This window comes from Hyperolius riggenbachi, chromosome 9 (assembly GCF_040937935.1).
Source record: "Hyperolius riggenbachi isolate aHypRig1 chromosome 9, aHypRig1.pri, whole genome shotgun sequence".
In the NCBI taxonomy this organism is placed as follows: Eukaryota; Metazoa; Chordata; class Amphibia; order Anura; family Hyperoliidae; genus Hyperolius; species Hyperolius riggenbachi.
The window spans coordinates 35,780,464-35,794,481 of NC_090654.1; the positions used below are offsets into that span (position 1 = coordinate 35,780,464).

General features: G+C 44.5%; 1 protein-coding gene across 5 annotated transcripts in view; it reads right to left on the reverse strand.

Moving 5' to 3' along the window:
* The window catches only part of PIP5K1A (phosphatidylinositol-4-phosphate 5-kinase type 1 alpha), a 57,281-nt gene that overhangs the window by 21,585 nt on the left and 21,678 nt on the right, over positions 1-14,018 (reverse strand). For all 5 annotated transcript variants that reach the window (XM_068252487.1, XM_068252486.1, XM_068252489.1 and 2 more), the window contains 4 exons: positions 4,054-4,100; positions 762-854; positions 551-681; positions 301-418 (listed from right to left, as the gene is read on the reverse strand). In XM_068252487.1, the coding sequence (XP_068108588.1) occupies positions 301-418; positions 551-681; positions 762-854; positions 4,054-4,100 (389 nt within the window). The remainder of the gene's footprint in view (positions 1-300; positions 419-550; positions 682-761; positions 855-4,053; positions 4,101-14,018) is intronic.

Genomic DNA, 14,018 nt, shown 5'->3' on the forward strand with positions numbered 1-14,018 from the left:
CAATAGGGGCACTTTTTTCCTTACAGATTTTCTAAGTGAGAAACTGTGGTTTCCCATGAAGCATCACACCTGAATATGCACATCATCTCTTTATGCCCCTGATCCAGAACCGCTGGTGTATAGCAAACCTACAGTAGAGCTTACAAATTTTAGACAGCCGCATCAATAATCCTGCAAAATCACAACTACATACTAATACTATAGAAATAAACAAAAACGAAAAAGCATGCACTGAAAAAGTGTAAACTGCCCTGAAGAGACAGACATGCATGCATTTTCAACCAATAGAAACTGTCTCACCAAATAATCATCTGGTCGGATGCCGAAAAGCTCTCTGAAATAGCGGAAAGCTACTGGAGCGTACGTCTTAAATCGGAAGTCGTTGTAGTGATGAGCCGGGGTCAGATTGCTGCCCTCGCTGCAGAGAAGAGGGGGAGAGAAGGCTCAGTCAGGCCACTGGAAGGCAGTGACAGGGATGGAAGGTGGAACAAGCAATGTATAGAGAAGGGGTGGGGCACAGAGGTCACACAGGCTATGAATGGAGACTTACCCAGGGAAGAAGATGCTCTCCACCACATAGAAGTCCTGCATGAGGACATCCCTCTCAGGCTTGGTACTCAGGCAGCCCACTGTATGGGTGATGCCCAGCTGTATGGCTCCTTTCAGTGCAGAGGACGTTGTCTGAGGGTAAGAGGGACAGCGGTGAGTCCACACATCTCCTTAATAAATGGAGTACCAGGATGACTGTGTGAAAGGCTTACCTTCTTATAGGTGGTCTCCCCTGTGGAGTCTATGCCCCGGTGGCCGATTTTCTTCATGGTCTGTGTTCCAAACTGACCTGATGCACTGGGCAACTGCAAGAGGAGACGGCAGAATGAATACCCATCCAATACTCCAATATAATATTAACGCAGCAGGGGCAGCAATACTATCCCAGGAAAAAAACAACTCATAAATAGATAACTACTTGCTCTATTTAAATTACCATGTGTATTGTACTAAGCACTTTTTGATTTCAGTGAATTTTTATAGTAACTAAAGAGAATTGTGTTTCAGGCATTTGACATTTTAATTAACTAACTGAAGCCAATACTGATGTCATTTCCTCCCTTACTTTTTTTTTCTCCTAGAAACTGCACTGTCATTTCTAGCTTCCTTTGTAAACACGTGAGCACAGTGACAGCATAGATCAGATTTAAGCAACACACTGAACTGCCCTCAGCCAATAAGTGAGGAGCAGGAATGTGGGAGGGGTGATGACAAACTTCCTTCTCGTAGAGCCAGGCTGACTGAGATAAGATTTATTACAGCAGCAACATTTCTGAATATGAATGCTTGCAATGCAGGGTCAGGCTTGCAGGCTGCATTATAAACAGAGCAGTGGGTAATTGGAATTGGATTGTGTGGCTGACAATCCCTCTGTATGGCCTCTCTTCCACGGGCAGCTGAACTGCTCATTTTTTTTCAATTACACTCAGAACAATTACTTGTTTGGTAACACTACGCAGGCCACGTTTAACACGCAGTGCCATTACCTGGCGGTAAAAAAAAACTACTTATGACACGTCTGAGCAAGTGCCCCGGCCGGTGAACGGGGGCAGCTGAACATTTAATTCACATTTAAATTTCCACCCAACGATTCAAAACTATTGATTCTTTTCAAAAATTGATAAATTCCTACCACACACAGCACATAATTTACTAACAGATTCCAGCAGTGAATCTATTGAAGAATTGATCAAATTGCAGCATTGCACTGTTCAATGCAAGCAGGGCTGTGGAGTTGAGGAGTCGGAGCAATTTCGGGTACCTGGAGTTGGAGTCTGTGATTTCATAAACTGAGGAGTTGGGAGTCGGATGATTTTTGTACCAAATCTATAGCCCTGGTAAGTATTAGACTAAGGAATCGGAGTCGAGGAGTTGGAGGCATTTGGGTATCTGGAGTATGAGTTGGTGGTTTCATAAACTGAGGAGTCGGAGTCGGATGATTTTTGTACTGACTTCACAGCCCTGAATGCAAAGCAAGGAAGGCTATGGCCTACTGTTTGCTGCTCCTGCCCCCCAAATCGCCCTACATGTTCCCTCCTGTCCTATGGATACTTTCGCTTCATTTTTTTTTTCTGGTCAAAATTGAACAATTAAACATTTAAAGGAACCGATTTCCATCTGATCTGAGCAATTGAATCTGCAGGGAATCAAAAGTGAAACTCTATGCGTTTATTGGCACTTTAAGAGCTTCATATTAACAAGGAGCAATCTTTACTTCTTTAGGCTAAGTGATCAAAGTACATGTGGCAAATTGCTGGAAAGGCCATTTGACTCAGTCACCATCCATGGCTATAATTACTAGGTAATTCCCAGCTGAGGTTATCCAGGGGATTTTATTCGATTGGCATGTGGAGTCGAGAAGGCATGTTTTTCCCCTTTATGGCTAACTGGTCCAAGTCTTGAAGGGTTTTTCGCCTTCCTCTGGATCAAGGAGATATGTGAGAGTGCAGGCTGGTGTTGGACCTTATTTTCTAGCTGAACTCGATGGACGTAGGTCTTTTTTCAACCCAACTGTGCAACTATCACAGTAACCTCTGGCATTCGCCATTATGGAAGTGGTGGAACACTATATCATGATGTGGACATTTCACTAATCACCTTTTTTCTGATTATGGAGCTCTCCAATAGCACATGGCAAGCATAACTTAAAAGTGGCAATGCCTTAATGGAAACCTGAAGTAAATTAACCTCCCTGGCAGTAACTCCAAGTCAGGCTGGGGATGGAAAAAAAGAAGCCAGGAGTGATAATCCCAAACCTGACTCAGAGTAGCTGCTGGGAGGTCTATGCAGAGCCTGAAGTGGGCACTTCAACTCACCTCTCCTGGGATCCAGACGCTGGCAGCCATTCTCCTTCCGGTCCTCTGAGGTTCTGGATCCCTCTGATAAGATCGCCGTTTGTCTTCATGATGACAGAAGGCAATCTCACTACAGGGTTCCAGCACCACCCGGAGGACGAAGCGAGAATTGTAGCGCTGGATCCCAGGGTGGCAAGTGCAAGGGCTGCTGCAGATCCCTCTGCAGTGTGATTTTTTTCCCCCCTGGTTGTAGGGTCTAAAAGGGTTTAAAAAGTTGCACCGCTTTTAGACCCTAAAATCAGGAAATAATCATAGGGAGGTTAAAAAAAAAAAAAAAAGAAGAAGGGGGGGGGGGGGGTAAGATACTTCTCTTCTGGATGCTCTGGAAGCTTCCTGCATCCTCCATCAGCCACTGCTAAGCTGCAGGGTTTTGTTGAACAGGTTTCTTCTGGCTATGAGAGCAGCAGAGCGGATCTGGGCTGGGCATGCGCAATTAAGTTCCAAACATACCCCGCAGAATAAAACGCTTGTGCACAGAGTACAAAAGTATGAGCAGACTCGTTCCACCAGGTACACATAGATCTTACTAGCGCATGCCCAGTCTGGAGGTATTAATCCAGGTCCGGAAGACTCAAAGCGCCAGAGCTGCAGCCACTAGGACGCGCTCTATGGGCAGTAGCAGTGTTAGAGAGTGTAGCCCAAGGACTTCTTGCTGAATAGGTGCTGGCTTACTGAACAGGCAGAGCTGAGATTTGAACCCAGGTCTCATGTGTCAGAGCCCTTAACCATTACACCATCCAGCCACAAAAAAAAAGAGAAATATAGCAATTGGCAGATGTCTAGAAAGGTATGCTTCTTTCTGCAGATCATCAGGTTTATAAATGGGTACCTTGGTCTACTCAAATACATTAACTTACATCAATAGAATACAATATTTAGGTAATATGCAAGTGAGAGAAGGGGAGGAAATATGAAGTGGGAGGAACAAGAGACAAGTGGGAGGGACAAGTGGGAGGAACAAGTGGGAGGAACAAGAGTTATGAGCGAGAAATAGGGAAGGAGAGGGTTGTAAAAAAAGAAGCAGGGATAGAGAAATGTCAGGAGCAGCAGGGAAAGAGATTGATGGTATTGCTATGGGAGCAGATGAGGATGACAGGAGTGCCTCAGAGAGGCTGGCAATAGCTATTACACATCTGCTGTGTTTCCATACCGTTCCAGCTTCAGCCTGGGTGCTCCACTTCTGGTTGGTACCAGTTCCTGAAAGAAAAAAAAATTATCCATAATTACACACTGAACTTCCACAAGCATCTGCTGTCAATAGACCCCCCCCCCCCCTACTCTTGTGCCTCACAAACCATCATCTGATATCAGCAACCTCTTCCTCTAGATAACAATGCCATCAGTTTATGCATTACACAGTACAGGAAAAGCTGCACAATGCTTGGCTAGACCCCTAGTGCTCACAGTACAAAGCAACATCCACAGATTGGAATTCTACCTGCATATAGTCATCCTTTAGGGAAAAAATAAATGCATTGCAAAGTAAGAAGTTAAAAAATACAAGAGAGATCAAGAAATGGCTGACATTTGCCATGTAATTTCTTCATATTGTCTGTTTCACAATGAGCCTGCATGTCATCATCTTTACTATTGGCAGACATGGAAAAAAAACAGACAGCACCAACAGCCATTGTCTATAGCCACACCCCCTAACAATGTGATAGGCTAAAAGGCTGTTCTTTTTTATAGATATACATATGCAGAGAGGGCGATACTGGTTTCTTGGCAGCTGGAAACAGACGTTATTATCCACAATGCAACAAGGATCCCACAGTATGAGGTCAGAACCTAGGTCCTGACATCACACTGTGGGCGGGGTTTCACCACAATATCAGCCATATTGAAGATCTGATCTGTTCGAGAAAAGGTAAACATTTCTCGTGGGAAAGGGGGTGTCGCGCTACTGATGGGGATGAAGTCCAATCCTGGGTTGCAGTTCCTTTTTAAATACAAAACTCTGCCACCACATTCACTGTTACAGTGGGTCAAACAAAGAGAAATCGGATCATTCGAAGCACCAGCAATTTGAGAAAAACCACCCAATTAGTAAATTTCACAAGAAAGGTTTTTCCGCATTTGATCTATTTTGATAAATTTCACTTGACTGGCATATAGTTTTCCTTAGTCTACAAATCATTTTATCTTTAAGCAATGAGGGTTTAACAGAAGCTTATCCCTATCTGGCCATCGATGAGGAGCGCTGGAGACAGAGTGTAGAGCGCCCATCTGTAATCACCCTATCAGTACAATGACTGTCCAAAGGAATCCCATGAGATATAGAACCATACAAGGGCTGAGAGGCGGGGCAGGCTTAGAAGACACAGCCAGGCCCTGCAGACTTTTGCAGATTGGTGCTTAGAAATATTATGGTAGCAAAAACACAACCAAAGCAGGATTGCCACTTTTGTAAAGGACCACTATCGTGAAAAAAGTAGGCAGTTAAAATCTGAAAGAACAGACAGGTTTTGGGCCAGTCTGTCTCCTCATGGGGGTTTCTCTGGTTTTCTTTGTTTTCAAACAGCATTTCCTGACCAGCAGTTTAACTACCAAAATAGTAAGATACCAGCCAAGCCTCCCTACTCAGCTGCACACTAGACTTTGCAACTGAAATGCTGTTGAAAACAAAGAAAACCCTGAGAATCCCCAATGAACAGATGGACTGGCTCAAATTCAGTCAGATTTTAACTGCCTACTTTTTTGTGATAGTGGTCCTTTAAGGGTCCTTTTACCCTTATTGTGGGGCCATGCAGAACAATCGCACTGCACCTGCAAAGTCGCACCATGTGTTACAGCTGTGGTGCTACCCAAGATATAAAAAATACAGTTCATGTAACTTCCAGGATTACCATGAAGGTCACATGATACCACACTGCAGCTTGTGTGTTACCCAGAGCACCGCATCACTAGCAGTGTGTCCTGTTCCACTGCCTGTAATTTATAGGTTCAAGTATTTTTTGGAATTCCTTTTACACTGGTGCGACGCACTGTGGTACTCTCCTACTGTAGCTTATCGCGAGATACGTTAGGAGAGAGTACTGCAACGCATTGCACCAGTGTAAAAGGAACCTAAAAATACTTGACTCTATAAATACTTTGAATCCCAAATTGCCCCCCAACGAAAAAATTGTTAAAATCCTATGGATTGCCTTCCGAATCGCACTGTGCACCACCATGCTGCGGTTCCCTGCAGCACACACCTGAATCCCAATACCCATGCAGGACACAGCTAAGCAATTCAGATGTGTATTCCCATCACAAGTGCCGGTGTGCTTCCTGAAAGACATATGGGAACCGACCCTTAGAACCCTCTCACCACTTGCCACTTGATGCAGTACACAGCTATATGAACGTCTATACGCTGCACAAATACTTTGTTTTATTCTCATGTTAATCAATGGGCTAGTTTACACTTAGGATGTTCACGTGCAGAAAAAAAACTGACATTCTGCATGACGACTCTGCACATTTTGTCAGTTTTCTGTATCAATTACATTAGCTGCTGTGAAAAAAACGCATGAGTTTTCCTGCATAGAAACACACTAGGGGCTCGATTCACAAAGCGGTGCTAACCCAGTAAGAGACTTTAGGCGTGATAACCATTGCACCATGCCGGTGAAAAGCCAGTTTAGGCGTGATAAGTTTGGGCATGATAAGTTTAGATAAGTTTAGATCGCGCAAAGTCACGCACGCAAAGCAGCACCATTAAAAACTCTATGCGAAGTGCACCAGACTTTTGATCAGCTGTGCACTGCGGTGCTAACCCAGTTAGTGCTTAAACTTATCACGCCTAAACTTATCCCACCTAAACTTATCATGCCTAAAATGAGTTTAGGCGTGATAAAGGGCTTTTCACCAGCGTGCTAACTGTTAACACCGCTTTGTGAATCAGGCCCTAGGTGTGCATAAAAAGTATGCAGAAAAAAACACGCACAGAAAACTGAAAGACAAGTGTGTTCCCTGCCTGACAGACCAAAGTGTGATCAGATATACCAGAGTGTGTCAGGGCTCGTTTCCACTGTTGCGGTGCGGAATCGCCTGGATTCCACCGCAGAAGAAATCGCATGCGGCTGCGTTTCCACATGCGGATTTAGCCGCGATTTCGCATGCGATTTCGCATGGCAAGGAGCCAGGCGAATTTAACCATGTCACTGCCTGAGTACAGCTCCATAGCAAACAATGCGAAATCGCGGGGAAATCCGCATGACAAAGCCGCATGCGATTTCCCTATTAAATACATTGCATGCGAATCGCATGCATTCCATTCCCAGGCGAAATCGTTGGCTCTTTTGTGCGTTTTTTCACCGCTGAAAAAAACGCACATCACCAACGCAACAGTGGAAACAGGCCCATCCACTTGCATACCATGTGCGAATCCGCATGCATTGGACGCATGCGGATTCGCGATAGTGGAAACGAGCCCTCAAGTGTTGTACTCTCCACCTGGCTGACTTGACTACAACCCGGATCAATCCTATTACACTCAGGCTGAGCATGTGGTGCTGAGTATCTGTGCATAATCAACCGACACAATGGAAAACAAACAAGAAGTCCTCAGAAGCCATCGATCAGATGAAACAGTCATCATACCGTGCGTATACACCTTTGACTTATGACGCATGTCAGGACACGATCCCTCTGGGTGACATCGCTGGGTCGGCCAGTACACAAGCATGATAGCTATGGGCAACAAAGTGGCAAGTATGGGAATTCACACGGTGGGTGGGGGAGCGGCCTGAACAATGAAGTTGGCCATCAGTGGGGTTAGTTGATCCTCCAGGATCACTTGCTGGTTGGGGGGCTACCATACACACGATTGATTATCAGCTGAGGAGGTAGTTATCAGCCTCCTCAGCCGACTTTAGTCAAGCATGTGTACAAACCTTAAAGCGGACCTGAGCTCAGAACTTCTTCTCTTCCCTATAAAATATGCAACAGCATAATAAACTTTAAAGTGGATTCGAGATGAACTTTTACTCATTGCATAATTGTGTTCCTTTCCTATAGTTTATAGGGCATTCCTCAAGCCAAATACCTTTTTGTTTTTGTTTTAATACTCTAATTCCCTATAAACTAAATAAGCCCCACCCACAGTTTTCAGAGAGCCTTGGCAGTAGCAAAGGCTCATGGGAGCTTAGTCTGGGCAGGAGGAGGGGGAGGTATTACTAGCCAGAGATTTCAGAGGCAGAGGGGAGGAGGGAGGAGGAGGGGGGATTAGGTTTTTTTCAGTCTGAGTGCTGATGGTGCAGATAAGCCTGCCTCTGTGTAATGTTTACAAACAACATGGCTGCTGTCATTGTATCACAGGAATAAATAATCATATTCTATTGAAGCAGTATGTAGACAGATTTGCTGTTTAAACCATCTAAACTGTACATAAGATATATAGACAAGTTACTTGTTATAGTTAGTTTTTCATCTCGGATCCTCTTTAAAGAAAAACATTTCTTTGTTACAGCTGATACCAATCCTGCAATAAATCTGCACTGTTTCTACTTCCTGCTTTCATGGAAGCAGACATATTGTTAACATTCTGGGCTTTCAAATGAGCTTATCTGCTGTGGCAGGGGAGAGATCAAATTACAACTTGTGATTAGTCACAGATAAGGGGGAATCAAACAGGCTAAACTCTCTAAATATATACAGGGTGCATTTCTCTGTGCTTTCCTTCTGTTCTGTGCAAGAGTTCAGGTCCACTTTAAAGAGGCTCAGAGACGAAGAATACTAAAGCTCTGAGCCTTACCTGGGGCTTTCTCCCGCCCCATAAACAAGTCTAAGTCCCACGCCATCCACTTGCGGTCTGCCGTTCAGCCACGATGAGCTTCGTTACCAGGCTCAGGCGATGCCAGTCAGGGTCTACTGCGCGTGCGCACACCTCCCGCGCATGCGCAGTAGACCTGGACTGACATCACTGAGCCTGTTACCGGGGCTCGCCACGGCTGAACGGCAGACCGCGTGAGGATGGCGTGGGACTTAGATGTGTTTATTGGGCGGGAGAAAGCCCCAGGTAAGTATCAGAGCTTTAGTATTCTTCGTCTCTGGGCCTCTTTAAGGCCCGTACACACGTTCAAACAAACTGCCTAATTGTTGCCGGAATTTGGTCTGTTAGATGACAATCAGGTGTGTGCATGTGTGGCAAAAAAACTAGACGAGCGACTGATAACAGGCGGTTTGCCTCAATGCATCCGGCGGATCAACTCACATGACTGTTGGGCTCATGTAAACGTTGGTCATATCGTGGCGTTGGCCCTGCACCTTGTTGGACATGTGCACGAGCCTATACACATTATATAACGTATATTATATAAAACTACTGATGGGAACACAGATTGGAAAGGTGGATCAGGAAAAAAAAAAATGATGAAACTGATTGTATGGCAGATCTGCATATCTAATTTGTCCAGACCTATAAGGCCCGATGTGCAGATAACAGATCACTAATATGGAAGTAATGCTATGACACACAGGAACGCATCACTGGGGGAGGGACTCCAAGGAGAGGAACCAGTCAAACCAGCAGATAGCAGATGCAGGTATACTGGATGCTGAGCAAAACAAAGCAAATGTAAAGAGGCAACTAGGGAGCCATCAGCAAGGGACTAGAAACTACATTACTGGTCGGGGAAATCTAGGCTATAGATTATATATAAACACATTTATCCATTAGAGAAAAATTCCACTTTTATTGAGGGAAACAAAAATAAGAAATCCTTTCCTTTAACCTCTAAACACTGCAAGGATTTATGGCATACATGATGTTTATTTGTGCATAAACAACCATTCCACAGTATTCCTAAAAAGCCACTCTTAGGGCCAGTTCACACTAGAGTGGCTAAAAAAAAAGAGGCACAGTAAGCGCATCCGTTGTGTCCATTTTGCATCCGCATGCAGCAATCTTCACCGTCCGCTCTGCGGCAATCATGCCCCAATCACCACTATCGTGTCCAGCCGCTGCTCAGTCCCTCGGTACAAAGCGCAGGAACCAGTAGGGGCATGAAGTTCCCCATAGTAGACAACAGACCTAATTCTCCCTAGCAACAGGGAGAATGGTCATTGGTCCATCATGAACCAATGAGAATCCTCCCTGTTGTGAGCATTCCCATTGCTCTTTTGCAACCCTATGAGAATCCCGATACTTCTACCCCGATCTGTGTCTCGGGAATGAGCGGAGGAGTCAGCAGCACACGAGTATTTACGCCACAGCGGCGGATCTAATCGAGCAAAGTGGATGCAGCAACCAGCCTAGTGAGAATGGACACTGTCCGTTCTCATAGGATTTCATTGCATAAAATTTCTTGGCTGGTCCAGGAAAATGTGTAAAGTTCGGACTCTGCATTCTGCTTAGTGCAACGCGGATCCAGTTGTTTTTTTTACAAGTGAAGGCGAATCCTATTTTTAACATTAGGATCCGCTTCCTGCGCTAAGGATACAAATTCTAAGCAAGTGTGAACAGGTCCTTATTGCAAGATGGGGACTTTTCTACAGTCTACTCCAAACAGTGAGGATTCCATGTTTGCAAAGAAGTACAGATTTCAGTTAGTTCTGGAAATGTAGGTCAATTTTAATTACAACTTACAGAAAGACTTCAAGGGTACCTAAAGCAAAACAAAAGGTAGCCCAGCTTAACTTTCCTGGGGCTTTTTCAGCCCCCTGTATTCCTTTAGGTTCAGCGCTGCTCCCTTTAGCAGCTATGCCCCTCTGTAAGCCGGCTGCTGCGCATGTGCAGGGTTTTCTTGTTCGCACTCCCATAACCGGTAGCATTTGGCGCATGCAAATTTTTTACCAATTGTGGTACAGGTGCAAGATTGAAGACGCGCATGGCAGAGGGCTGCGCTGCGCATGCATCTTTTTTGAGGGGGCAGCTGCTAAATGAAGCTAAGCGGAGCGATGGTGAGGGAACTGAAGGACTACAGGGGTTGGAAATTAGCCCCAGGCAAGTTAAAGTGGGATAAACCTCTGACATAACATTCAATTAAAACATGTTTTCATACTTTTTATTTCCTGTTCAGTTATCATATTTGCTTTTGTGCCCAAGTAATATTGTCCATTTACAAATTACAAGTTCCCAAAGTACAGTTTAACTGCTCTGAAAGCTGCCATTGCATCATATTGCATAGCTGCTGTATTTATATATTAAGATTGATCTAGTGATTCTTTCTCACCTCTCTCTGTTTCTCAGATCAGTGCAGTTCAGTTTCAGCACACTGCTGGCTGTATACTAAATGTATATAACAAAGTCATGTAAACAAAAGAATGTTATCACCTCTTCCGATGTGGCCAGAAAGCAAGCTGTTTGAATGCTGTTCTGCTACAATTTTTGTTTGTTTTTGTGTTAGTAGATTTTATGCTGCAAATCTTAGCGCAAAGAAGAAATGCTGAGTTTTATACCACTTTAAAGAGACACTGAAGCAAAAAAATATATATGATATAGTGAATTGGTTGTGTACTATGAATAATTACTAGAAGATTAGCAGCAAAGAAAAATATTCTCATACTTTTATTTTCAGGTATATAGTGTTTTTTCTAACATTGCATCATTCTATAATATGTGCAGATTACACAACACTCAGCATTCAAAATGATTCTTTCAGAGCAGTCTGTGAAGTAATGACCTCTCCTCTAGCAGAGAAAAAGTAAACAGTTAACTTACAGTTGAGATAATAAAAGTCAGATAACAGCCCTCTCCACGACTAACTTAGGCGGAGAGCTTAATGGCTTGTTTGCATAGAGATAACAACTGGAGTTTCTCAACTCTTCCTGTACTGGAAACAATTAGACTGATGTATCTGATCTTAATGTTTTATTTCTTAGCTGTACTACACATACAAATCATAATATAATTTTTTTTTCGCTTCACTGTCTCTTTAAAGTAAATCTGTAACTAAAAAAACTCCCCTAGGGGGTACTCACCTTGGGTGGGAGAAGCCTCCGGATCCTATTGAGGCTTCCCACGGTGGTGGCGAAAACCCTCCCGGAGCGGCGGCGACAAATATTTACCTTTTGGCTCCAGTATCCGCTCCTTCCCACGGAGATAGGCGGAAATAGCAGATCTCCGTCGGGTCGCTCTACTGCGCAGGCGCAAGTCTCATGCGCCTGCGCAGTAGAGCGGACTCAACGGAGATCGGCTATTTCCGCCTATCTCCGTCAGAAGAGCCGCAACAGCGCCCCCGCTGGAGCCTGGAAAGGTAAATATTGAACAGGCTGTCGGGTCTATCGGGCCGCTGTTCGGAAGGCTCCAGCAAGACCCCCGTGGGACAGAGGAGGACGGGGGAAGCCTCATTAGGATCAGGAGGCTTCCCCCTCCCGAGGTGACTACCCCTCAGGGGACATTTTTATTGTTACAGTGTCTCTTTAAACTGGCCACCTTAGTTTAATTTTGGGTTTCCTTTAAAGTGGATCTGAACTCTTGCACAGGACAGAAGGAAAACAGAGCAATGCACACTATATTTATTTAGCGAGTTTAGCCTTTCTAATTCCCCCTAATCTGTGATTAATCACAAGTTGTAATTTGATCTCAGCTGAGTCAGCTGGCTGCCTGGCAGAGCAGCTAATTGGTAAACACAGGATGTTAATAGGTCTGCTTCCATGAAAGAAGGAAATAGACACTGCAGATTTATTGCAGGATTTGAATTCGCTGTAACAAAGAAATGTTTTTCTTTAAAGGTTATTATGCTGTTTCGTATCTTATAGAGCAGCAAAGAAGTTCTGAGTTCAAGTCCGCTTTAAAGAGACTAAGAGCTGAGTCTTCCGGCTGTTTTTTTTACTTACCCGCTGCTTCCTCCAGCCCCATAAGCATGGATGTGTCCCTCGTTCCTCTGTTCAGCTGCAGTCACCTCCCGGTACGCGGCTCAGTGGGACTCAGTCTGACTGAATGACATCAGCCGGGGCCCTCTGTGCTTGCGCAGAAGGTCCGCCACTGGTGTCACTGAGCCGCTTACCGGGGAAGATTGCGGCTGATCGGATGCGCTGAGGATGATGGCGAGGGATGCATCCATGCTTATGGGGCTGGAGGAAGCCCTGGGCAAGTAAAAATAACTCAGCTCTGAGTCTCTTAAAGGGTACCTAAACTGACAACATTTATTTTTCCTTTTAAAATACCAGTTGCCTGACTCCTCTGCTGATCCTGTGTCTCTAATACTTTCAGCCACAGTCCCTCAACAAGGATGCAGATCAGGTGCTCTGACTGAAGTCAGACTGGATTAGCTGCATGCTTGTTTCAGGTGTGTGATTCAGCCACTACTGCAGCAAATAGATCAGCAGGGCTGCCAAGCAACTGATATTATTGAAAAGGAAAACCTCCATATCCCTCTCAGTTTAGGTTCCCTTTAAGCAGCACCAATTTGATTTTACAGCATCTCCTTCCCAGTGGAAAATCATTTTAAGGGCCAATTCACAGAGGCTCACAGTTTAGTGCAGTAAGAGAGAGAAACTCCATATATAGCAGCAAATTGAACAGCACCGTCACCTAGCAGAGTCCAGGTTTGAAGCTCAACGCTGGCACTACCTGCACGGCATTTGTATGTTCCACCTGCATTTTCTCGGGTTTCCCGCCATATCCCGAAAACATAATTATATATTAACAGCAACCCCCCGCCCCCCAAAAAAAACCTAGCCTTAGACTGTGGTAGGGATAACATGATGAGCTCCTGAGGCACAGTTAGTAACAGGACTATGCCAGCACTCTATAAATACATCATTAATAAATGTAATAAAGAAGGCATGCTATAGCAGAGAGCGGTGAGCCAGCACACAGGGAACAAGAGAGGCAGTCACACTCCTGCGCAGCTGCACTGGGAAAATAAAGTACACAGACGCTATCAGATATTTTAATACACTAGATGTTAGACTCAATAAAAATGTGAATTAAATGCCAGTTAAAACCCAGAGCACTTGTGATGGATGTTAGCCGGGGTTATGAGATAAGCGGCCACGCATCATTGTACTGCACCGAGCGGTAGGCTAGCGGAGGCAGCTCTCCAATCAATAACACATCCCCTTTTTGCTTAAATATGGTTTGACCTACAGTGGTGAAAGATGGGGAAATTATTTTTCTCAACCAATTTTCAGCCAGGGTAATATAAATGATTTATCATGTTGTGTATCCATGGATTACTGCAT